This window comes from Mustela lutreola, chromosome 2 (genome assembly GCF_030435805.1).
Source record: "Mustela lutreola isolate mMusLut2 chromosome 2, mMusLut2.pri, whole genome shotgun sequence".
Lineage (NCBI taxonomy): Eukaryota > Metazoa > Chordata > Mammalia > Carnivora > Mustelidae > Mustela > Mustela lutreola.
In genome coordinates, this window is record NC_081291.1 from 55364405 (window position 1) to 55390912 (window position 26508).

The 26508-nt window shown below is 39.4% G+C and overlaps 2 protein-coding genes across 3 annotated transcripts in view; one reads left to right on the forward strand and one right to left on the reverse strand.

Annotated features, from left to right (window-relative positions):
* NR2C2 (nuclear receptor subfamily 2 group C member 2) overlaps positions 1-26508 on the reverse strand; it is a 102110-nt gene that overhangs the window by 47860 nt on the left and 27742 nt on the right. For both annotated transcript variants that reach the window (XM_059161828.1, XM_059161827.1), the window contains one exon: positions 2360-2470. In XM_059161828.1, coding sequence (XP_059017811.1) covers positions 2360-2431 — 72 coding nt within the window. In that variant the 5' untranslated portion in view covers positions 2432-2470. The remainder of the gene's footprint in view (positions 1-2359; positions 2471-26508) is intronic.
* Positions 2698-24993, forward strand: LOC131826027 (non-histone chromosomal protein HMG-14-like). The gene is given in 3 exon segments (XM_059165312.1): positions 2698-2709; positions 24716-24914; positions 24917-24993. Coding segments are annotated over 3 exon segments (288 nt in total).

Here is a 26508-nt window from a genome sequence, read left to right on the forward strand (position 1 = left end):
CCACAGAAGCCACCATTTGGGTTCTAAGCATTGTTATTCATGAAAACATGATAGCACTTATTCTCTTCCCAGGCCTCAGGGTGTTGGAGACTCATCACTGAAGTCAGGGCTAGGAATGAAACACTTCACTGAAGCCATCAACACCAACATCAAGAACCAAAAAACCATCCTATAACCTTTATTTTCCTTAACAAAATAAAACAAACAAACAAACAAACAAAAAAACCTTGAAATATAGTCAATTCAGCTGCACTTAGGGTTATGTCCAATTTTATTGACAGTTCACAATGAAAAGATTTTAACTATATTCACTGTACACAGATTCATGCCAAAGGGTTATCTTCCCCAGAGAGACTAAAAGCTCAACACCAAGTATCTAATCTAGAAGACTTCTGTTCAAGGGACCTTATTGCATTGCATTCCAGCCAGGACAGCAGTGTCACCATGGGCCAAGCACCATGACATGGGGATAGCCCACTGTAAGGAATGGGGTGCTAGAATGACCCTTAGGAAAAGAGAGATTCTTCTCATACCAATATGGGGGGAAAGGTGTACTCTCTTGATACATACATTAGCTACGGACGGTCTCCAGGGGGACTTACTATGTTCTCATTTGCTCTCAGATGGTTGTGAGTCCAAGATGTATAGGCTATGATTGAATGCAGTACGTCCTTTCCTAGAGTTGGGAGTTATGTAGGTAGAATTCTAATACATATCCCACAAAACGATAAAGGACCCATTTTCAAGTCACAATGAGCAAACAAGAACAAAATAAAAGAGAAAAAAATAGTTTAGCTACAGAGTTCGTATTTCTGAGAGCCCATTACTTCTGAATTTCCAAACACTCAGATACATGTTTCCTACTGGTATGAAGTTAAAAATGACTTATATGAGCATCAGTATTTATGATAAAATATTATGCAGTACAGACATAATGGCAATATAGTATTTTTTTTTTAAGATTTGATTTATTTATTTGACAGAGATCACCAGCAGGCAGAGAGGCAGGCAGAGAGGGGGAAGCAGGCTCCCTGCCGAGCGGAGAGCCCGATGTGGGGCTCGATCCCAGCACCCTGGGATCATGACCTGAGCCGAAGGCAGAGGCTTTAGCCCACTGAGCCACCCAGGCGCCCCCAGGGAATATAATCTTTAACTTCTTTCATTTTACTTATTAGAGCTCTTCTATCTTTAGTTTATAATAGGTAGTCCAAAAAAAAAAAAAAAAATCACAAAATCACTTTTAAGAGTGGGTTAACATTATAGAAATTATCTAGTTCTGATATCATCCTGTTCAAGTATACCGAGCTTCGAATAACTGTGAATGAAGTAATCCTTTTACTTATTCACTCAAATTACTGTCCACCTTGGTAGTCTCTCAAATTTGTTACGTAACTAATATTTTTCTGCCATTCATCTTTTTCTTCTTCTTTTTTTTTTTTTTGGTTTGGCCTTTTGATTCAGCTTGTTGAGGTAACTTTGAATCTTTAATCTTCCTGGGTGGCTCAGTGGGTTAAGCCTCTCCCTTTGGCTCAGGTCATGGTCTCAGGGTCTTGGGATTGAGCCCCGCATTGGGCTCTCTGCTCAGCGGGGATCCTGTTTCCCCTCTCTCTCTCTGCCTGCCTCTCTGTCTACTTGTGATCTCTGCCTGTCAAATAAATAAAATCTTAAAAAAAAAAAAGTGTGTAATCAACATGTTATCCCTGCCTCCCAACTTGTTGATCATGATTTCAATACACGTATCTTCTCCTTCTTCAATGGGCCAGAGGCAGGTTCAGACCTGGGGAAGGTTAAATCTATCATAAGTGAATACTAAATAGTTAATAATACTAGCAATAATTATTGCATATAGATAATTAGCACATACTAAACATTAGCATGCATGTGCCAATCACTGTTCTAAGCACTTTATAAGTAATATCCCAATGATTCCTCACAATAACTTTGTGAGGTTTACATACGTTTTCTAAATGAAAAAAAGTGAGGTTTTGAAAAGTTAATTTTCAAGATCAAAACAGCTAAAAAGTTGGGCACTGAATTTGACTTCAAGTGGCAACCCATACACTTAACTACTAGGACATACTGCTTCTCAAAATGGAAGCATGTAAAGTAATGAATTGGTACATTGATCCCAATAGTTTCAAACAACAGTTTAGACTTTTGCATTTAAAGTAAGTTCGTTCAATCAACGTAGACTTTTTCTGTTTTAGTTTTTAAAGAATAAATGAGGTTGTATTGTACTTGATGTCCAAGAGGCACAACTCTTCAGTGAAATCCCAAGGCAGGTTTGGCTGGAAAGGATTCAGAACGCAGGACTACCTTTGGGCAGGTGGCTGGAACCAAGTGGGATTGGTGCAGGTACCTGAATTCGCTGAGGTGAAGCTACCGCAGAGTCGGTGGAGATTATCTGGATGCGCGGGGAGGGGCTGGTCATCCCTGGAGATTCCGGCCGAGAGGTCTGTGTCCGTGGTACCTGTTGGGGGAGCGGGAAGTGGACTGGATCACAAGGTAGCTCAGAAAAATGCCCAGTAGTCAGAAGACATGAACAGACATTTCTACAAAGAAGACATCCAGATGGCCAACAGACACATGAAAAAGTGCTCAACATCACTTGGCATCAGGGAAATACAAATCAAAACCACAATGAGATACCACCTCACACCAGTCAGAATGGCTAAAATTAACAAGTCAGGAAACGACATGTTGGCCAGGGTGCGGAGAAAGAGGAACCTTCCTATACTGTTGGTGGGAATGCAAGCTGGTGCAGCCACCCTGGAAAAATAGTATGAAGGTTCCTCAAAAAGTAAAAAACAGAGCCACCCTACAACTCAGTAATCACACTACTCGGTATTTGCCCTAAAGATAAAATGTAGTGATCCAAAGGGGCACATGCACTCGAATGTTTACAGCAGCAATGTCCATAATAGCCAAAACTATGGAAAGGACCTAGATGTCCATCAACAGATGAATGGATAAAGAAGATGTGGTGTGTGTGTATATATATACACACACACCCACACACAATGGAATACTATGCAGCCATTCAAAGAAATGAAAACTTGCCATTTGCAACGATGTGGATGGAACTAGAGGGTATTATGCTAAATGTAGTAAGTTAATCAGAGAAAAACAATTATCATACAAACGCTCTGCTATGAGGAATTTGAGAAGCAGGGTGGGGGGGTCATGGGGTGTAGGGAGGGGGTAAAAAATAAAACAAGATGGGACCGGGGAGGGAGACAAACCATAGGAGACTCTTAATCTCCAGAAATAAACTGAGGGTTGCTGGGGGGTGGGGAGGAAGGGATACGATGGCTAGGTGATGGACACTGGGGAAGGTATGTGCTATGGTGAGTGCTGTGAATTGTGTAAGACTGATGATTTACAGGCCTGTACCCTTGAAGCAAATAATACATTATATTTAATTAAAAAGAAAAGAAAAGAAAAGAAAAGAAAAATGCCCAGTGGTGGCTAGGGACCACGCCTCTTGCTTTCACTGTGGCTTTGAGTAATAAACTTGAGTAGTTCTGGTGTTTGGGCCCAGAATGACAAACTAATGAGATATTGCCATAGGATGACTGTCTTAAGAAAATACAATCTTAAGAGAGCTATTTCTAATGTTGAAAATAAAAAACAAATACCCAACAAAACCAAAAAATTCCCCCAAAAACAGGAATTTCAAATCTGCTCTATACAAATTTAATAAATAGCTACTAAAGTAACTTTTTAGAAATGATCTTTGAATGTTTTCACTCTCTCCAAAACCAGCTCTAAAACACTCCTTTAAGATGACAGTTTCTTGAAGAAAGGCTCTCATAGCACCACAGAGGATGGCAAAAAGAACCTGCACTACGATGAAAAACTACTTGTCCAAGAGTCCTGGTAATCCCCCAGTCCCACTGGGATGGCGCTGGGAAAAGCCCATCAATTACACAAAGGTCTGTAATTTAGTCAATACCCACCAAAGGCAAGGTTCAAGGTTCTGAGTGGTCATCTGGGCACCTGAAGTGGGCAGTTATTACTGCTCCTTGAATAAAAGCATATCATGGGGTGCCTGTTTGGCTTAGTTAAGTGACTGACTCTTCATTTCTGCTCAGGTCATGATCTCAGGATCAGGAGATCAAGCCCCACGTTTGCTCCACACTGGGCATGGAGATTGCTTAATTAAGATTCTCTCTTAAGAGGAAGCTGGGTGGCTTAGCCATTTAAGTGTCTGCTTTCCGCCCAGATCATGATTCCAGGGTCTTGGGATCAAGCCCCATGGAGGGCTCCCTGATCAGATCACAGATGCTCAGTGGGGAGCCTGTTTCTCCCTCTCCTCCCCACGCATGTTCTGTCATTATCTCTGTCTCTCTCTCAAACAAATAAAATCTTAAAAAAAAAAAAAAAAAAAAAAAAAAAAAGATTCTTAAGATTCTTCCCCCCACCCATTCGCACATGCTTGCTCTCATTAAAAAAAAAAAAGGTATATCAAGAACCAATGCTTTATAAACCCTTACAAAAAACAAGAGGGAACACTTCTCAATTCATTCTACGTAACCAAAACTAGGCAAAGACATCACAAGAAACTACAAACCAATATTCCCTATCCATATAGATGTAACAATCTTCAATAAGACATTAGCAAACTGAATCCAGAGACATATAAAAAAATATATACATAAGGACACCTGGGAGGCTCAGTTGGTTAAGCAGCTGCCTTCAGCTCGGGTCCTTACCCCAAGGGCCGTGGGTTCGAGTCCCACATCGGGCTCCTTGCTCATCAGGGAGCCTGCTTCTCCTTCTGCGTGCCACTCCCTCTGCTTGTGCTCTCTAACTCTCTACCCTCTCCTCCCAGCAAATAAATAAATAAAATCTTTTTTTTTTTAAAATGAAGATTTTATTTATTTATTTGACAGAGAGAGAGAGAGAGAGACAGTGAGAGAAGAAACACAAGTGGGGGAGTGGGAGAGGAAGAAGCAGGCTTCCCACTGAGTGGGGAGCCCAATGCGGGCCTCGATCCCAGAACCCCAGGATCATGACCTGAGCCAAAGGCAGATGGTTAACAACTGAGCCACCCAGGCACCCCAAATAAATAAAATCTTAAGGGGGGAAAAAAAAAGTACTGGGCGCCTGCGTGGCTCAGTGGGTTAAGCCGCTGCCTTTGGCTCAGGTCATGATCTCAGGGTCCTGGGATCGAGTCCCGCATCGGGCTCTGTGCTCAGCAGGGAGCCTGCTTCCTCCTCTCTCTCTCTCTGCCTGCCTCTCTGCCTACTTGTGATCTCTTTCTGTCGAATAAATAAATAAAATCTTAAAAAAAAAAAAAAAGTACTGACTCAAGCTACATTGTAGATGAACTTTGAAAACATACTGAAAGACCAGACATAAAAGGCTACAGATTGCTTGGTTTCATTGATATGAAATGCCCAGAATAAGCAAGTTAAACAAACCCCAAAGAACCCAGAAAGTAAATAGTGGTTGCCTATGGCTGGGGAATAAGGAAATGGGGTAAGTGGGTGACATCTAAAGTGTGTTTTTGTGTTAATGAAAAATATTCTGCAACAAGATAGTGGTGATGGCTACACAACCTTATGAATTAATAAAAGCTACAGAATTATGCACTTTAGGTAAATTGTATGATACGTGAATTATATCTTAATAGAGTTCCTAAAATTTTTTTAGATGAATAAAATAAATAGAAAATTACTTAAGGAGTCAGAATAAAGGTCACCTTTAGGGAGAGAGGTAGGAGCAGTAATTGGAAGGAGGAAGGAAATTTATTCTACCTTTTTTAAGAAAAATAATCTCTATGCCCAAGGTGAGGCTCAAACTCATGAGCCAGCCAGGCACCCCTATATTCTGCTTGTAACCTGAGTAGTGTTTACATGGACATGACCTCTGTGCAATAATTCGTTGTGTCACACACTTATGAATTGTAAACTTATGTACACTAAAGTTTATTTAAAAGAATAACAGTATTCAGAAGTATGTATTAGGGTTTCAAAGAAGCTTTCTATGTGAATAAGGCGAAAGCGACTGTTGTCCATGTTTCACTTGAACCTGCTATGTATCAACCCTGTGCTACCCTAGAGCTTGCTGCATGCTGGGTGTGCAGAACAATCAAAAGTGGTTCTGTCTTAGAGCATCTATTGGGGGAAGATAGCTATAATGGATGCAGCATAGACTGGGTACGAAGACTGCTTTCTGCCAACTTCTGTGTGGGTCACAGTTAAACTCTCTAGACTCTGGTTCCCTCACCTGTTAAAGGATATGCTTGTAAATTTTATAATTCCTTTTGTATGAGAAGCCCAAGGGCCTCTACGAATTTGCCTGAGAGGAGTATGGGTCACGTTGGCAATAGGCTCCCAGTAGCTCAGTAACAAATTTAGGTAAGATGAACAGCCCAAAATATCCCTTAAATTTAGCAGAGGAATGCTTAACTCTGGAGGTGACAGGTTAATGGGAAAACATTTAGGATCCCCTGCACCCTTGTGACCTTTAGAGAGAAGGTGTGTTCTAGTGGCACCAGGGGCAGTTTGATATGATCTGGCTTGAAGGCGAAGTGATGCCACGATAGGACTGCTCGGAAATTCTTGAAGCTATATGGATTCAGAGGCTGATATTATAAGTACATATCCAGGTGAGGAATCCACTTTTTTCTTTCCAGAGCTTATTGCTGAGTATCATTTAGCACAGTAATAAAAAGCCAATTTGGAAATAGGACATAAAAATATTGATGCAAATTAACTAGCAGGAGCATTTCCTTTCCATCCTTTCCTGCCTACCTTTTCAGTACCTGATGTTAGTCTTGGCCATTTGCCTTAGCCTACTTTCTACTCCTTCAGTCCACTCAAGTTGCAAAGGACAGGATCATTCGTTCCCAGGTGTGCCTTACAAACTGGCCAGAACACCTGCATTTTAGCAGGAAAATAGCTAGTCCAAAGGACTCAATTAAACCATGAGCAAGCAGGATGTGAAAGTATGTTTGGAAACACACCTTCCCGGGCATGGTCTCAGACTCACACTTAAAGGGTAAAATCATCTGTCCTGTTTTGCATCTTTTCTGAAGTAAACTGCCCTAAGTGTCTGCCTTCAGCTCAAGTCATGATCCCAGAGTCCTGGGATAGAGCCCTGGAACTGGGTTTCCTGCTCAGTGAAGAGTCTGCTTCTTCCTCTCCCTCTGCCTGAGGCTCCCCTTGCTTGTGCACATGCTTACTCTCTTTCTGTCAAATAAATAAATAAAATCTCTTTAAAAAAAGTTAGTTATGCTTGCCCAACACACAAATGTTTACTGTCTAAAGAGTTTAATAAAACCCTTCTCCTCAGGCCAGCCCTTCCTGATCCCTCAAGTTGATATACAGGTCCCGTTCTGGGTGCTCCAAGCTCCTGCATCTTAGCACTCTCCACAAGGCACCTACCATAACTGCTTGGTTAAGCCAGCCCCAGAGGGCAGTATGAAACATGTCCTTTTTCTCCTTTTACTCCCCAGGCCAGGTTCATCTTAGGGCCACAATGATTGCTTAGTGAATGAACATTTATTAACTTCAGGAATGAGTAAGAATTCTGTTTTATAGTCCTTGATCCTGGGACTCTGCCTAGACCATTTCTTCTTTTATTCCACTCTCCTGCCTGTCTGCTAATTAGACATCCTACAGGTATTGTACAACACCTGCTTTGGCAGTTTATTACACAAACCCAAGGAGTACAGGCTTTCACTGACATACCTGGGTTTATGAGACTGCTAGGAAAATTCATACATTTTCACCCTGGAGTGAGAACCTTCTCTATTACATCATAAGATGACATTGCTTTGGCAGCATTTTTTTTTTTTTAAAGATTTTATTTATTTATTTGACAGAGAGAGATGACAAGCAGGCAGAGAGGCAGGCAGAGAGAGAGGGGGAAGCAGGCTCCCTGCTGAGCAGAGAGCCTGATTTGGGGCTCGATCCCAGGACCCTGGGATCATGACCTGAGCCGAAGACAGTGGCTTAACCCACTGAGCCACCCAGGCGTCCCATGGCAGCAGTTTTTAAAAGAAAAATTCCTGGAAAAATTTCTGTGGTTTACTTGCTGAAAGATGGACATCTAGGTTGAAGAGAAAGCCCACAGCATTAAGAAGCAAATATTAAGAGTTTCTAAATCTGTAATTTATTCCAAGTTCTGGCTGCAACATTCCCATGGGTTATTAATAGGGGAACCAAGTTCACACCCTGTGGGGGAAAAAAAAGATCATGCAGACCTAATATGTTACAAATCTCAACCACAAGCTTCAGACTTCTAAACATTCCCAGTGAAACAATGAGTAATATAAATACCTAAGTAGGGTAAAAGGTTTCAGCCATGGAATACCTTCAGCCTGAACTGAAATGTATCACATCCTCCTTTTATTTTTATTTCAAAGGACCATTAAGTAATAAGTGTAGTGAAGGGTCAGTGGGCAAAGAGTTAAACCCTCTTTGTGCAGCAACTTGCAGCATAGAGAGAGGAATCCACAGGGGGCTGCCGGCCTTAAAAGGGTTCATCTCTCCCCTCACACAAAGGATTAGGACCTTACAATGCCACCGTGTTTTGTTCCTAAAAAATAAATTCTCCTGATGACTGGTAAGTTAGGCTCTTCTTTATACTGGAGTCAATAAAGGATTCAAGCTTGAACACTGCAAAGTCAGTCTCATTTATATCAGAAGTGATTAAACAGTTTTTAAATTCTCCAGCTGATAATATGCTTAAAAATATAAAATCACAGTCCTATATTTCTTGGCATGAAAGGAAATATCCAAACAGTCAATAATCACTAATCACATTATGTTAAAAAAAAAAAAAATGAGGTGTTTAAGAGCAACTCTCTATTCACAAGCAGGTAAAATTGTTGAAAACAACAAACAAGCAAGCAGTTTTTGCCCCACTTGAATTTAACCCAGCATACTCAAATACAGGTTCCTATGAAGACATAATTTGCTAGGTGCTAAGCATAGCAACACACACTAAATTAAATTCCTTCAAAATACATAATAGGTGTCTAAATCCACTGCTATTTTACCAACTGCTCTAAAAACAAGAACCTATGAAATACACTGCATTACAAAGAGGCTTTCCCCAGAAACAGAATGAGAACAAAATTGCAGTCTTGTTTTTTTAGGACACTTAACACTTACCATGCCAATGGATCCCTGCAGCTTTATTTACATTTTTCCTCAGCAACCTCCCAGGTCAGAGAGCCCAACCAAGAGTCAAGGGTTGGTTGGGGAAAACTCAGGCATTTGCTTTTTAAACTGCCAGTAAATTCCATTCACCCAAACCAGACAGAACTGTTTTAAAGATGCCCTCTTTCTGACCCTGCTTGCTGAAGGTCAAGTACACTATCACTCCCTGTAACCAAGGAAGCAAAATTGACATGTTCCTGCCTCTTCCCCAGCTGCTGAAGCAGTTTGTCTAATAATATGATTAACTGCTTCTAAGGAAGGTGTACTTTGCTTTACAAAGTTCTCCCTTCACCTAGATTGTTGCCTTTGCTAAATGAGCCATCCTCCTCCCCCCTATCTTCACGGGTTTCCCCTTAAAGACCACCTTTCCTGAATTGAGAACTCCTGAGCAGGTTACCATGGAATCCAACCAACTCAAAACAATTTTAAAACTATAAAGAGTGGAGGGAAGATGTGAAGAATTCAGAAACACTGTATTCTGCATATAGCATTTTGAACTTCACAGTACATCAAGACAACATTTTTGAAGATACAGGGTCTTTGCAAGTTACTATTCTATTCAAAGGGAAGACAATGTAACAATCTACATTACATACAAAACAACCATAAGAATAACTGCACTGGGCTCCTTCAACAAATATTTTACTACACCCACCCAACATATGCCAGGCATGTGAATTCAGGTCAGAGTTCTTGCCTCTGCAGCCTCCCATTCTGGGAGGAAGGTGAACTCATGCAGTCCTTGCAAATGAGGGCGCAGTAACCCACTATTCAATGGCTTCAAGTCTCAGTCTCAGCCATCCCCCAGAGCCACAGAGGAAAGGGAGCTCCTGAGGTCACAGTTGAGGTGGGGCTGTAACTAATACTCAGCACCTGTCTCTAAACCAAACTGTAGCCTTCTATTTGACATGGGACCCACTACCTATTTTAATACCTGGACAAAGAACTTATTTGAAGTGAATGCTGGCCAATCACCAAAATCCAAACAAATGAAAGCCTGAGGGATATGGTGGTTAAGAAGAAAAAGGCTTTATGGATATTTACCTTTATATAGGATTGGGGGGGGGGGGAGGAACTGAGAAGAATGAAATTTTTAAAAATAAGTTCAGTGTTATAAATGATGAATTTCCACTCCACAAGTTCATACGTGTACTAACTTAAAATAATTTAAGTTAATATGCCTTTTTTTTCAGAGGCTAGCATAAACGTAGGTGCTCTATAACCCAAAAGGGAAGAATCTATCCAGGGGAGAAAAAAAGGATTTTCCTTTACAAAAAGGGAGACTAAAAGTCCCTGTACCTCAACAACTATTGAAAGCTCTAAGAAAGATAACATTCAGTAAAGCCAATAGATGATGTGTAAAAGGAAAGATTATTATCAGGGGAAAAAAGCTCCAAGGCCCATCTGTTTAAGCCAACAGGTCTGCTCTTCTCATCATAAAGATCTGTTCATGCCCTCTGACCTGGTGATTCTACTTCTGGGAATCCATCTTATCCTAAATACAGAAATCCAAACTATCCTATATATAGAAATGGCTTTATCAGTGTGTGTTCCTAAATTATTTTTCTAGGGAATACAGAAATTCCCTCTCTCAAAGGTCCAGATGAAGTAGAGCCCACCTTTAACTGCAGAAGCACAAAATGGCAGATACTTGCAGGCCTTGCCTCCCTTGGAGGGCAGAGAGATTAATCAGATGTTTAAGCCAAGACTTTGCATTGGTAATAGGAGCTCCATGTCCAGCCTAGGCAGTGCTGTGGTGTACAGTCACAGCTTTACTGAATTGGCTCTTTTAGTGAGATTTGTGTGTATTCCCACCTGCAATGCTACTTTTCTAGCCTTTCTGGTAACTTTGTCAAGTTATTCCAATCCAATCCATCCATCCTTCCTCACACATATTTTAACTCAATGTTTTTCATGAAGCCCATTTTTGTTTAAATCTGCAATAGCTTTTTTTTTTTTTTTTTTTTTAAATTAAATCTATTTGACAGAGCAAGTGAGAGAGCACAAGCAGGAGAAGTGGCAGAGGGAGAGGGAGAAGCAGTCCTCCCACCATGCAGGGAGCCCGACCCAGGGCCTGATCTCAGCACCCTGGGATCAGGACCCCAGCCAAAGGCATATGGCCTACCAACAGAGTTACTCAGGCACCTCAGCAACAGCTGGTTTTTGTTATTCACTTTGGGCCCCTTGACTGGTAAAGAATGGATTTATTTAACCTAAAGGTCAGAAGCAACTGAAATGTCTCAAACTAGGAGATGGGTTATGTTATGCTCCCTTAATACAATACTATGTAGATATGAAAAATGTTGGTCATCCAGCCTATGTAGCAACCCGTGGAAAGGATATTTACATTTATTCTGTAAAATAACATTCTGTGAAATCACACTACTAAGTTGTGTGCATGCTGTGATTACAACTGGATGACATGCATGTGAAAAAAAGACCAAAAATAAAATTTTGAAAAGATTTATTTGAGATAGAGCTCGTGCATGCATGCCTGGGGAGGGGCAAAGGGGAAGAGAGAGAATCCCAAGCAGACTCCCTCCAGAGCATGGAGCCTGACACAGGGCTCAATCTCATGACCCCTGCGATCATAACCTGAGGCAAAATTCAGAGACATTAACTTACCATTAACTTAACCGACTGAGTCACCCAGGCGCTCAATAATGAAATCTTAGTATTGAGTACTTACTGTGTTCTACACACTGGCAAGTGTTTTAAATACTGGGAAGAAAATAGCGAATGAAACAAAGTTCCTGCCTTCTTGCACTTTACATCCTATTGTGACAAAGTAGTATATATGTTTGTCAGATAATGATGAGCACTTTGGAGGAAAGTTAACAGTAAGAAGGATAGAGTGATAGAGGTAGAATGGTTACACAAGGAAGGGTTAAAGTGATAAAATGATAGTGAGAGATGTGCAAAATTGTAGAAATATGCCTTTCTTCTTTCCTTTTCAAATTTTCCAGATGTTTTAACACTTCTATAAAAATCGATTAAAAAAACCCATTTCCAAAAAAGTTACCTTTTAAAACCAGCAAATATTGTTAGAGTTTGGTATTATGAATGATCTTATTTTCCACCCCAAGTCCGAAATGAGTGTTCCTCATACTTTTCTTCATTTTAAAAACTCCTTTTCTACCCATTCAAGAAAATCTTTTTTTCATAAGATGATATGAAATATTTTACTCTGAGAAGGAATTCTCCTTGCCTACTGAAGATACTTTAAAACCAGGCTATTTTTCTGTAATCACAAATCTAACTGAATCATCCTGGTAGGCAGCTAGTTACAGGGAAACTCATTACACTTTGAAGGCTAGCTCCTGCCTGGATGGCTCTGGACAAGTCCCATAATTGTTCTAAGCCTTTCTTTACTCATTTGTGAAATTGTCATTGATACCTCTTACTTCACAGAATAATGGGAGGATTAAAATGAGGCAATAAAGTACAATACATTATATAAACACAGAACATTCCTATTATAATTTTGGAGGAAATTAAATGCATAGAACTAAACCTATCACCCTAAGATGTTATCTCCTCCTATAGCAGATGTTCACTGTTTATAGACAAAATGGTTTCATTTCTAACCCCCCATTTCCAATAAAAGGATACAATCTCCCAAGTCTTTTTAAGGTGCCAAACACTAAAGGTACACACCTCAAATGAAGTGAGATTTTTTTTTAAGATTTTATTTTTTTTATTTAACAGAGAGAGGGAGAGAGAGATCACAATTAGACAGAGAGGCAGCTAGAGAGAGGGGAGAAGCAGGCTCCCTGCTGAGCAGAGAGCCTGATGCGGGGCTTGATGCCAGGACCCTGAAATCATGACCTGAGCCGAAAGCAGAGGCTTAACCCACTGAGATACCCAGGTGCCTCATGAAGTGAGACTTTAAGAAAGGAGATGTTTTCTAAGAATGCTACTATTCTGTCCCAAGACATACATACCACAGGAAATTACTTTGACATATTACTTCCAGGTAAGGTACATCATACTTAGACATCATACTTCATTTTCTCCTTTTTGACAACTCCACTTGTCAACTCTTTCTCTTACCATACTAAAAGTCTAGCCTTATTATAATGCTAATTTTATTTTATTTTATTTTTAAAGAAGAGGGAACACAAGCAGGGGAGTGGAAGAGGGAAAAGCAAGCTTCCTGCTGTGCAAGAAGCCTGCCTGCTGGAGGCTCGGGGCTTGATACCAGGACCCTAGGATCATGACCTAAGCCGAAGGCAGACGCTTAACAACTGAGCCACCCTGGCACTCCAACACTAATTTTATTCTAAGTCCATGGTCTGTATTTTACTTAGAAAACAGCTTCATCTTCTTACTACTCTTAAGCCTTAACTTTCGTAAGTATGTGAAACTATGTGAATTCTCCAATACATCTTCTGTGAGGGCTGTGACTGAGCATTTACATGAAATACATATTACCTTACAATATATTGCTCCTTTTACTTCTCTTGAAAATAGTTACTGTATACTGGTTTTTTAAAGTTATTTCTGTATGAATGGGTGTATTTAATATGAATATCACTTTGATGTATTAAAAGGGTCATTCAGAAATACTGCAATAAAAAGGGGGTACGTCGTCTGTCGTCTGAAGGAACTGAAAATCTCCAAAAGGAAAGGTCACAAAAGTATGTACTCAATGAGTACTTGCTGAATTAACAACTGAGTTTATCAGTGGCCCAGCTATTTCTTATATATAAGGTTATGTAACAGCTGTCAAAAACAAAAACACAGAATAGAAGGTAACATTCTGCCCAGAAAGATTTTGACAGTGATTCTACTTCTAGTCTACAGAAATACACCCACATGTGAGCTCAAGGAGACATCATACACAAAGATGTTTATGGCAGCACTATTTGCATCTGAGAAAATTTGGAAACAATTCAGAAATGTGCTTCTAGGACACCTGGGTGACTTAGTTGGTTAAGCAACTGACTTTGGCTCAGGTCATGATCCTGGAGTCCCCGGATCAAGTTTGGGGACTCTCTCTCACTGTCTGTATCTCGAATAAATAAATAAAATCTTTTTTAAAAAATGTGCTTCTACAAAAACAAACTGAGGGTTGCCGGGGGGAGGGGGTTTGAGAGAAGGGGTTGGGATTATGGACATTGGGGAGGGCATGTGATTTGGTGAGTGCTGTGAAGTGTGTAAACCTGGTGATTCACAGACCTGTACCCCTGGGGATAAAAATATATGTTTATAAAAAATTAAAAAAAAAAAAATTAAAAAAAAAATGTGCTTCTACAGTGGAGTGGCTAAACAGCTCTAATTTATATAATACTTATAACAGCAAAAAGAATTATATAGATTTGAGCAGCAGGACTCTTGTATACTGCTGGTAGGAATATAAAATGGTGTAACTACTTTGGAAATCAATCGCTGAGACAAAGTGAAAAAAGCAACTTGCAGAACATCTTATATATTGTGATTCCATTTACATTAAATTTAAAAACCGATATACAGCTGACCCTTGAAAAACATGGTTTTGAACTGTGTGAGTACACTTACATATGAATTTTTTTCAATAAATGCAGTGTAGTACTGTAAACACATTTTCTTTTCCTTATGATTATCTTTTTTCCCCAAATAAGTCTCAGTTTTAATAAGATCCTCTACATACATTTGCCACTGAAAATTTAAATAGCACATCAAAAAATTTTATTACAATTGAAAACCAGAAAATCTAGCACATGCACACTGCCCTAGTAATACTCTAACCAAATCACCCAAAGTCTTCTGCACAAAGTTACTTCTTCCTTCTTCCTTCTTCCTTCTGCACAAGTTACTTGGCTTCCAGTTTGAGGTTAGGTTTTATCTTAATGGCTTCAGGCCTCTCAAACACACATGCCAACACTCAAAACCCGTTAGTGTTTCCTCCTTAGGTCAAATCAAAAAGTGTACTTAGGTCAAATCAAAAAGTGTACGTATACTGAGTCATTCAAATGCAAACTACAGGATTCCTCACAAATTACTGGTATCAAGGTAGAAAAGATACAAAAAACCCAGCTTGTATCACAGAATATCAAAATATTGTACAGTTTGTCCTAATATAGAGCAGCTTTCCCAAGATGCTGCATAATGATCCTAAAATTACTAGCAAGAACAGTACAAGAATAAAGTTTATGTTTATACTGACTACATGTCATAATTATTCTCCATGCTGGTATCCTCCGAAAGACCTTTATGATAGACAATAATGACAGGCAATAATCTTTCCACTCTTGATCCACCCTCAATTTCCTTCTGCTGTAGATCTTTTTGAAGCATGGGTCGCTGGTTGGTACTGCTGGTATTTAACCAATCACATCATCCTTTCCTTCCTTTCTTTCCAAGCAGTTAGCAAAGTCCTTACTCTACCTCTAGTCCTGCTGCTGAAAATGAGGTCAAGGAGCCCCTGGTTTCTTCTCTCTGTCCTGCCATTGGGATGGATATTCTGATATAGGGGAAGGAGTTGGATAGTAGGGTTGAGAATCAATTTACTAAAGTTCTTTATTACACTTTCATGACAGTTCAAGAGGCAGCTGAGCCTTCCAGGGAATTCTCTTCACTGGGCATCTGAGATGATCCTGGAGCCCAAGATGCAGAAAGCTGCTTTGGTAAATCCACTGAAAGCCTCTCTCTCTCTTTTTTTTTTTTTTTAAAGAAGATTTATTTATTTACTAGAGAGAAAGTACAAGCAGGGGAGGATCAGAGGAAGGGAAACTGAAGCAGAACTCCTCAATAAGCACAGAGCCCAACATGGAGTGTTCCCAAGACCCTTAGATCATAACCTGAGTAGAAAACAAAAGCCGGATGTTCAACTGGCTGGGCCACCCAGGCACCCCAGCCACTTGGGCACCCCTTCCTTATGATTATCTTTTAAAAAGACGTTATTTATTTATTTGAAAGAGAGAGTGAGAGCACAAGTGCAGGGGGTGAGGGGCAGAGGGAGAAGAAGACTCCCTACTGAGAAGGAAACCTGGTACAGGACTTGACCCTGGAACTCTATGATCATGACCTGAGCTGAAGGCAGATACTTAACCAACTGAGCCACCCAGCACCCCTCCTTATGATTTTCTTAATACCATTTTCTTTTCTCTAAATTACTTTCTTGTAAGAACACGATATATAATACAAACAACACAAAATATGTATGATCAATATGAATATGTAAGAACATGATATATAATACATACAACACAAAATATGTATGAATTTATGTTATTGATAAGGCATCCAGTCAACAGTAGGCTATTAGTAGTTGTTTTTGGGGAGTCAAAAATTAAACAGACTTTCAACTGTGTGGAGGTTGGTGAGGCACCAATGTTGTTTAAGGGTCAAATGTATCTCTGTAGCTATATATACACGGACATAAATACTCAGGAAAAAATCCTAGAAGGTAATACACCAAGTCTCAAGCTAAAACAAATTTCAAGAACTGCTATCATACAACCAGGTTTTCTGATTATATTCAGTTAAAAAAAAATTACAGAGGTGCCTAGGTGGCTCAGAGTGTTAAGCCCTGGTCATGATCTCTGGGTCCTGGGATCAAGCCCCATGTTGGGGAGGGGGGCCTGCTCAGCAAGGAGTCTGCTTCTCCCTCTCCTTTTGGCTCTCCCCCAAATTGTGCTTGCTTGCTCTCTCTCTCAAGTGAAAAAACATAATCTTTATAAAAAATTACGAAAACTTAATTATAAAAATAAAACTCAGGGGGGCCTGGGTGGCTCAGTAGGTTAAAGCCTCTGCTTTTGGCTCAGGTCATGATCCCAGGGTCCTGGGATCAAGCCCGCATCGGGCTCTCTGCTCAGCGGGTAGCCTGTTTCCCCCTCTCCTTACCTACCTCTGATTTCTGTATGTCAAATAAATAAATAAAATCTTAAAAAATAAATAAATAAAATAAAACCCAGAACTATAAAATGGCTAGGGAAAACACAGGAGAAAAATCTTTGTGATCTTTTGTTAAGTAAAGATTTTGCTATGACATCAAGATCATAATTCATAAAATAAAAAAATTGATAAATTAGACTTCATCCGAATAAAAAGTCCGTGTTCCTCAAAAGACACTGTTTAGAGAATGAAAAGATCAAGAGTATAAGAAAATATTTGGAAACCATGTATCTGAAGACGACACACACCAGAATACATAAAGAATTCTCAAAATTTAGTTAAGAAAGTAAACAACTCAAAAAAATAAGCAAAAGATGTCAACAGATGAAAAATGATGTGGGGGTGCCTGGGTGGCTCAGTGAGTTAAGCCTCTGCCTTCGGCTCAGGTCACGATCTCAGGGTCCTGGGATGGAGTCCTGCATTGGGCTCTCTGCTCAGCCGGGAGCCTTCTCCCCCTCCACCTGCCTGCCTCTCTGCCTACTTGTGATTTCTGTCAAATAAATAAATAAATAAATAAAATCTTAAAAAAAAAAAAAATGATATGCAGATGGAAAATATGCGCATGAAAGATACTCAACATTAGTCATTAGAGAAATGCAAAGCAAAACCACAATGAGGAGCCAGTAAACATCAGAATGCCCAATATTAACAAGACTGACCATACTGGCAAATATGGCAAAGTTGAAGAGCAAATAGAACTCATATACAGCTGGTAGGAATATAAAATGGTACAACTACTTTGGAAATCAGTTTGGCAGTTTCTTAAAAATTACCATGTATGACCCAACGAGTACACTCTTAGCTATCTATCCAAGAGAAATGAAAGCACATATTCTCAGGATGCCTGGATGGCTCAGTTGGTTAAGTGGATGCCTCTGGCTTAGGTCGTGGTCCCAGCATACTGGGATCGAGTCCCACATGGGCCTCCTTGCTCTGCAGGGAGCTGGCTTTTCCCTCTGCTACTCAGTCTGTCTGTGCTCACTCTTTCTCTGACAAATAAATAAAATCTTAAAAAAAAAAAAAAAAGCATATATTCTCATGAACATTTGTACAGAAACGTTCATGACATCTTTACTTGTAGTAGTCAAAAAAAGTAAACAGCTCAAATGTCTATCCATTTAGGATAAAAGTGTTTATTGAGGTCCCTCGGTGGCTCAGTCAGTTAAGTGTCCACCTTTTGATTTTGGCTCAGGCATGATATTAGGGTTTTGAGACTGAGCCCCATGCCAGGCTTCACACTCAGCAGAAAGTCTGCTAGAGATTCTCTCCCTCTTTTTCTCCCTCTGTCCACCACCCCACTTCTGCACACATCTGTGTGTACACACATTCTTTCTCAAATAAATTAATAAATTTTTAAATAATGTTTATCAATTCAGGATAAAAAAATCACTTAGCAGTATTTCCATACAATGGATACACCATAAAAAAATGAACCATTGATACATATAAAACATGGATGAGTCTGAAAATAATTATGTAGAATGAAAGAAGCCAGACAATAAAGGGTACATACTGTATGATTTCTTTCATAGAAAATTCTACAAAGTGCAGGGACGCCTGGGTGGCTCAGTTGGTTGGACGACTGCCTTCGGCTCAGGTCATGATCCTGGAGTCCTGGGATGGAGTCCCGCATCGGGCTCCCAGCTCCACAGGGAGTCTGTTTCTCCCTCTGACCTTCTCCTCGCTCATGCTCTGTCTCATTGCCCCTCTCTCAAATAAATAAATAAAATCTTAAAAAAAAAAAAAAAGAAAAGAAAAAGAAAGAAAATTCTACAAAGTGCAAATCAATCTAAAACAACAGGAAGATAATCATTGGCTGCCTAGAAGTAGATATGGGTAGAGCTCCTCTCAGAAGAGAGTAGACATCTTAATGCTTATATCAGAAAAGATGACTGAGAAATCAATAAGCTAAGATCCACCCTAAAGATTTAGAAAATAAAGTGTCAAAAATCATAAGAAAAAAATACATAAATTAATCAGAGATAAAGTAATTCCCTTGTGAAACCAATAAGGAAGAAAGAAAGAGATGACACAAATAATGTAATACTAGGAATGAAAAGGGTTATAACTAGAGTTGTCTCAAATACTAAAATATAAAACAAAGTTATTTTGAACAATGGTATGCCAATAAACTTGGAAACAAAAACAAATTCTTAGAAAAAAGATATAACATTAAAACTGAGTCAATTACAAATATCAAATCTGAATAGTCCTTTAATTATTAAAGAAATCAAATATTCAAGAATTAAATATTAAATTAATATAATTTTATAATATAGGAATATGTTTATATATAATATAAATTAATATAAATATAATTAACAAATTAAATATTAAAGAAATTAAATATGGCCTAATAGTTTTACTCATATGTTCTACATGTATTCAAGAACCAAAAAATTTCAATTTTATATAAATTATCATAAAAAGTAGAAAAGGAAGGGACTTACTGCCAATTCCCTTTATGAGGCTATGCTAACCTTGATACCAAACTATAAGACAAATTAAAAGTCAATCCTACTCATGAACACAGTTGGAAAATTCCTAAACAGAAAGTTAACAAACTGAGTCTACAATGTGTGTGTGTAAATCATGTCTGACATTAATCTCAGAATCAAGATGGGCTTAACATTACAAATCAATCTAATTCACCATAGTAATTGATCAAAAGAAATCATATGATTTCTCCCCCTGGAAAGGCGATAAAATCCAACTGGGATTTCTTCCATTTTCTCCAACTGGGAAAGGAGAGAATGCCTTTAACTGATAAAGAATAAAGGTTCATACAAACATCATATCTAATAATGAATTGTTGAAAGCATTCCTTTTAAGATGAGGAACAAGGCAATGCCACCTGTTCTACTCAACACTGTACTGAAGATCTTAGCCAGGATAGTAAGGCAAGACTAAAAACTAAGGATTAGAAAGAAAAAACAAAATCTAAATGAGCATACAGAGAAATTATCAGAATAAGAGAAAGACTGCTCAATCAAAAAAATTGTAAACAAAATCACTTGCATTTCTATATACCAGCAAGAGTTGGAAAATAAGGGGCGCCTGGGTGCTTAGTGGGTTGGGCCTCTGCCTTCGGCTCAGGTCATGGTCTCAGGGTTCCGGGATTGAGTCCCACATCGGGCTCTCTGCTCAGTGGGAGCCTGCTTACCTGCCCCCACCCCCACCTGCTTCTCTGCCTAGGTATGATCTCTCTCTCTCTGTCAAATAAATACATAAAATCTCTTCAAGAAGTTGGAAAATAAAAATTTTAATATATTTGCAAACGGCATTATAGAACATAAAGTATTAGGGAAGGAAATCAAATTAAAAATATGCTGTATCTTTGAAAAAAAATAAAGAAAAAAAGTAAATGGAAAGATCTGCCATCTTCATGGAAGTAAAAGAGTGATCCAAGTTATAAGATCATACGGGGTCAGGGCTTGATCTGATGCCATGTGTAAGCCCAAATTGTTGGGGAACATAGAAAAAGCTAATCCTTGGAGAGCTGGTAGAAAATGACTAGACTCTCAGAACAAAGCAAAGAGCAGTAATCATGTAGCCCCAGAAGGAGTTGGAGAGATGGACAGAGATGGAGAGTTGGACAGCTCTCCAGTTCCCATGTAGCCTGGTCATATATCCTGAGATTCAATTCTCTGAGTATCCTTCCATCAAATCTCCTTTTTCCAACTCTGAGTGTCACTGGTGTCAAGCATGCTCCCCCTCTTCCTTGCCTGGAGTGTATCCCATACCCAGATACTCACAAGGATCACTCTTACTTCATTTGGGTCTCCCTTTAAACGTCACCTTCATTCTTCCTGGAAGAGTCTTCCCTGAATGTGCTTAAATAGTAACTCCTGCCACTTTCTATCTCTTTATTTTTCTTTATAGCACTTAATTGCTCTCTTGGTATTTTACTTTTGTTTAGATGTTCATTTACTGCTTCCAAGAGAAGAAGCTTCATGTGAGCAGAATGCTTATCTCAAAAACCTAGCACAGCACACTGTAAGCACTCCTTAACTACTTGCTGAATGGATAAATAAATATTTTTGGAGCACCCAGAAGCTCATCAATGAACAATTACAATTTACTTTACTAGTAGTACCTTCCCTGACATCCAGTTAAATACAGCAAATACTCACATGCATTTATCATCTCTATTCCTTTACCAAATCACTTTTAAGTTTTAAGTAAGGGATTAAAAAAAACACGTACAGACCCACAAGGACAAAGAGGATAGTCAAGAAGGTGACAGTGGATCACAAATACTAACAAACTTCAGGAAGATGGAAAAGTAGAAGGTGAAATGGAAACCAACTCAGTGAGAGGAGGAAGACTTGGTGTGGTGCTGTCATTTCTTCCATCTTGGATCTCTTGTAGAACTTCCAGTAGCACTATGTTGGGATAGAGCATCTGGAGGTTCAAAACTTCTGTGGTCTGCAGGAGCTGCTGTTAGGAGGACCCTGAGAAGCGTTTTACATTTTCAGTGGGAAATATGTGGCGGTTACTAGTTATAATGACTGTGTACTTTGGATCTGGATTTGTTGCATTTTTTTTTTTTTTAAATAGTAAGACACCAACTACTTAAGAAATAAGCATGTTGGGGTGGATGGCTGGCTCAGTGGGTTAAAGCCTCTGCCTATGGCTCAGGTCATGATTCCAGAGTCCTGGGATCGAGCCCCGCATCGGGCTCTCTGCTCAGCAAGGAGCCTGCTTCCTTCTTTCTCTGCCTGCCTCTCTGCCTACTTGTGATCTCTCTCTGTCAAATAAATAAATAAAATCTTAAAAAAAAAAAAAAGAAATAAGCATGTTTTAATTAATCCATTAAGCAGATGTGAAAAGGAATATTTCAAAAGGTGCAATCTCTTTGGAAAATGGATCAAACTCTTGAATTCAAAATACTCAATATGTTTAAAAATAAACTTATGGCATGAATCTTTAAATGTCTTTTCTCTGAAACATGGAATATAATAATTGTGCCTACATTTTTATTTGGGAAATATTCCAATATTTGTTTGGTAGAAAACTTTAGCTTGTTTCTTGGTTTTAAATTTTGAGATTTTATTTAATTTTTGATTACTAGGTTTGGACCTTGTTGGTAATTTATGCTATAAAAAATGCAAACTTGACTTTTGTCCCATAGTAATTTTTTTTAATTGAAAAAAAGGAAGAAGGTGCTTTTAGTCTTCTTTATTTGAAGCAGTAAAACTGTTATTCTTCATGAGTAATAATTAGTTTATCGTAAGGAAAACCAATTGTGTACACAGAGTGAAGTCCAAGGGTTTTTTTTCTCCTCCAGACCTATAATCTAAAACTAAAATTTTTGTCTTGATAAATTTGCTATTGGCCAATACTAGTCTTGTTTAGACTGAATGAAAGCAGAACATTTGAAACAAAATGTAATAGCATGTAAGAATGTAATAGCATCTAAGATAGAATATAGGAATTATTCCAAGTCTATTTAGTAGAAACAGACTATAACATGGCTCTCTGATTAATAACTGTACCAATGAATCAAATTTATATTATGGATAGTGAAATGCTGCTACCTATTTAAAATGTAATGACCTAGTCCCTAGGGCTTGGTACTGGGGCAGGAAAAACGTAGTTGCTGAATGTTTTAATCTTATGTTGGTCACTTTTGGAATACCACGGGTGTTAGAATGCTCTAAAGCAGTGATTGTAAAAGGGTGCTAGACCACTTAAGTGCTAGACTTTTGGATGATTGGGGGTGCTGTAGTTTTTAAACCAATACCTAAAAACTAGAATAGTCATAACAAAGTCTCTATTTATGGAATCTTGAAAAATTGCTCTGGGTGGTTCTTCATCCCTTCATGCAAAAAACAACAGCTGCCTAAATTTGTTCTCGCCATAACATTAGATTTCCTATGTACCCCTAATATTAAACCACTGATTTGCTAGAATCTTAAAAAAACCTTTTTTTGCTCTCAGTTTATGTGACAGGGCCTATCTTTACAGTCTTCAATAACGATGTAACAACTACTTAAATATGGGTACAGTTAAGTCTTTATGACTTTGCCTAGTTTTAAGAAAGAAAGAAAGAAAGAAAAAGGGAGAAACTGACTCAGCAGAATGAACAAAGCTGAATTCCAGGGACTACTGAGAGGCTAGAAACAAACTAATTCCCACCCCAGGACCCTGGAAAGGCTCAGTTCTAGAACTCTAGGTCCCACATTTGAAAGCAGGGCTGAGAAACAGGCTAAAATCTAGGGGACTGGTTGTCTACAGTGTAGCCAGGAACTCACCATAACGACCACCTCCTCATTCACTGCAGAAGAAAGAAATATAGTTGAACCAAAGAGGCCCCAGACCCAGGGCCATCAAACACATTTTCACAGCAAAGGAAGAAGTCCTATCTTCTGTTTTCAAAGGCTAAATGAAAGTATTGAAAGGTAAACCTCCAACACCCCCTTCCTTGTGCCACAGCTTGAAACCACCACCACCACCACCACCACCAAATACTGGCAATAGGCGTATATCCCTCTGATAAAAAATCGAAGAGTCCTTTTTAATTTTTATTATTTTTAAAAGATTTTTATTTATTTGTCAGAGAGAGAGAGAGAGCGCGCGTGCTTAAGAGCACAAAATGGGCGGGCGCCTGGGTGGCTCAGTGGGTTAAGCCGCTGCCTTCGGCTCAGGTCATGATCTCAGGGTCCTGGGATCGAGTCCCGCATTGGGCTCTCTGCTCAGCGGGGAGCCTGCTTCCTCCTCTCTCTCTCTCTGCCTGCCTCTCTGCCTACTTGTGATGTCTGTCAAAAAAAAAAAAAAAAAAAAAAAAAAAAAAAAAAGCACAAAACGGGAATGGCAGGCAGAGGAAGAAGCAGGCTCCCTACTGGAAGCTCTTGCTGGGGGGGTGGGGGGGTGGGGGTGGTTCTGATCCCAGGATGCTGGGATCACAACCTGAGCCAAAGGCAGTTAGCTTAACCCACTGAGCCACCTAGGCATCCCTCTTTTTCTTTTTTTTTTCTTAATATTTTATTTTTTTGTCATAGAGAGAGAGGGAGCACAAACAAGGGAAGTGGCAGGCAGAGGGAGAAGCAGGCTCCCTGCTGAGTAAGGAGCCCAATGTGGGACTCCAACCCAGGACCCTGATATCATGACCTGAGCTGAATGCAGACGCTTAACTGACTGAGCCACCCAGGCATCCCAAGACTGAAGAATTCTTGACAAGAAAAAAATGAATGGCTTCAGAAAAGAGACCTATAAATAGTGACATCTGGGGCACCCTCCAAACAAAATGTGTGGGTGACTATCCAATCACCCCAAAGTTAAATCAAACCAAACTAACTGATAAGCCCTACACAAAAAACACTTTTTTGTTTTCAGTTAAGTGCTTCATTCTAAAATGTGAACCCAAAATAAGGATCATTAACCATTTCAGGAAAGCTTCCATATGAAAGAAAGAAACTGAAAGAAACTAAGAAAACAAAAGAACTTGGATAAAACAGCAACTATGTTAGAAGCAAAGGAAAACAAAAAAAGAACAAAAAACTGCAAGTAACAACACCCTTACAGAAACAGGACAAGCTATATAGCATCCATGAGACAATAAAAACCTTCCCCCTGGGCCGTGGTGGGTTATAGCCACTCTGGTGGCCCAGCCTCACAAAGACTCTGTCTGGCTTGCCTGGCTTGCTCCTACCTGCCAGGGAGCCCAAAGGAAGAAGGTCAGCTCCTCTGAAGGGGTGGAGTCAGGGGAGCCCAGGGGAGCCCGGAGGTTGTCAGCTAAACCTACAGTGGAAACAAAGCCAAAAGGGCAAGAAAGTATAAATCTTTGGATGAAAAAGTGCACAAAGGGGAAAAGGGGAACCAAGGGAAAAGCTTACCAGGAAACTAAAGACAGTTTTCCGTAGAAAACAGAGAAACTTAGAATGAGGACGGTCCAGTCTCTGATGAAGCAGGAGAGAAAGAAGCCAAGTTTGATTAGTATCATACAACCCATCTTATCATGGGTCCATCTCTCTTCTTGTACAGCCCAGAGTAATATTTTTATCAACTATTTTGTAGACACAAGTTCTTTCAGTAGGTCTAGTAAGGCTTTTAAGAAAGCAATCCCACCTCATCTCATTTTTAAAGTGTAAACAACTTTTTTATTTTTTAGGTAAAATCATTTGGTGGTGGTTTATCTTTTTTGGTACAGCCAGGAAACAGTGAGATACTGAATGTGCAATGCTTTGTCTTAAGTGTCAGCTTAACACTCTACAGATGGGAGGCAGTTTTTATATCCTATTCTACAAAACACATTAAACGGCAGTTTGGAGTCACACTTGTACATTTACTATGCCTTGAACATTTTAACTTACTTCTGTTGCTATGGTTTTTTTTTTTTTTTTTTAAATTTAAAGATTTTTATTTATTTATCAGAGAGAGAGGGGGAGAGAGCGAGCACAGGCAGACAGAATGGCAGGCAGAGGCAGAGGGAGAAGCAGGCTCCCTGCTGAGCAAGGAGCCCGATGTGGGACTCGATCCCAGGACGCTGGGACCATGACCTGAGCTGAAGGCAGCCGCTTAACCAACTGAGCCACCCAGGCGTCCCTGCCATGTTGTTTTTAGTGGAATTGTTTACTAAATAACACTCCTTGATCTTGGCTGTCCCTATCAGAACTGCTTCCACTCTGAAACATCTTTGGGTAGTGCTAGTCCAGTTTTCCTATAACTTTGTTTTTTTTTTTTTTTTTTTAAAGATTTTATTTATTTATTTGACAGAGATAGAGATCACAAATAGGCAGAGAGACAGACAGAGAGAGAGATGAGGAGAAGCAGGCTCCCTGCTGAGCAGAGCGCCCAATGCGGGACTCGATCCCAGGCCCCTGGGATCATGACCTGAGCCGAAGGCAGAGGCTTAACCCACTGAGCCACCCAGGTGCCCCTTCCTATAACTTTGTTAATGAGCTGTGAAAGACTGAAAACGTATGTATATTACATTAAATTGTGAATTAGTGGGACTTATGATATAACATCTTACCAACATTTCAAGATACTGGTAAATGAAACTTCAAAGGAAAATTTACTTCCAAATTTTAAGCTGGGATAACTACTTAGAAAAGAATCACAACTACCCAACTTTTTAGATATTCAGTACATGTATCAAGAATTGTGTACAAATTGACAGCGTGGAGGTTCCTCAAAAAGTTGAAAATAGAGCTACCCTATGACCCAGCAACTGCACTACTGGGTATTTACCCTTAAGATACAAATGTAGTGATCCGAAGGGGAACGTACACCTGAATGTTTATAGCAGCAATGTCCACAATAGCCAAACTATGGAAAGAACCTAGATGTCCATCAACAGATGAATGGATAAAGAAGATGTGGTATATATACACAATGGAATACTATGCAGCCATCAAAATAAATGAAATCTTGCCATTTGTGATGACATGGATGGAACTAGAGGGTATTATGCTTAGTGAAATAAGTCAATCAGAGACAGACAACTATC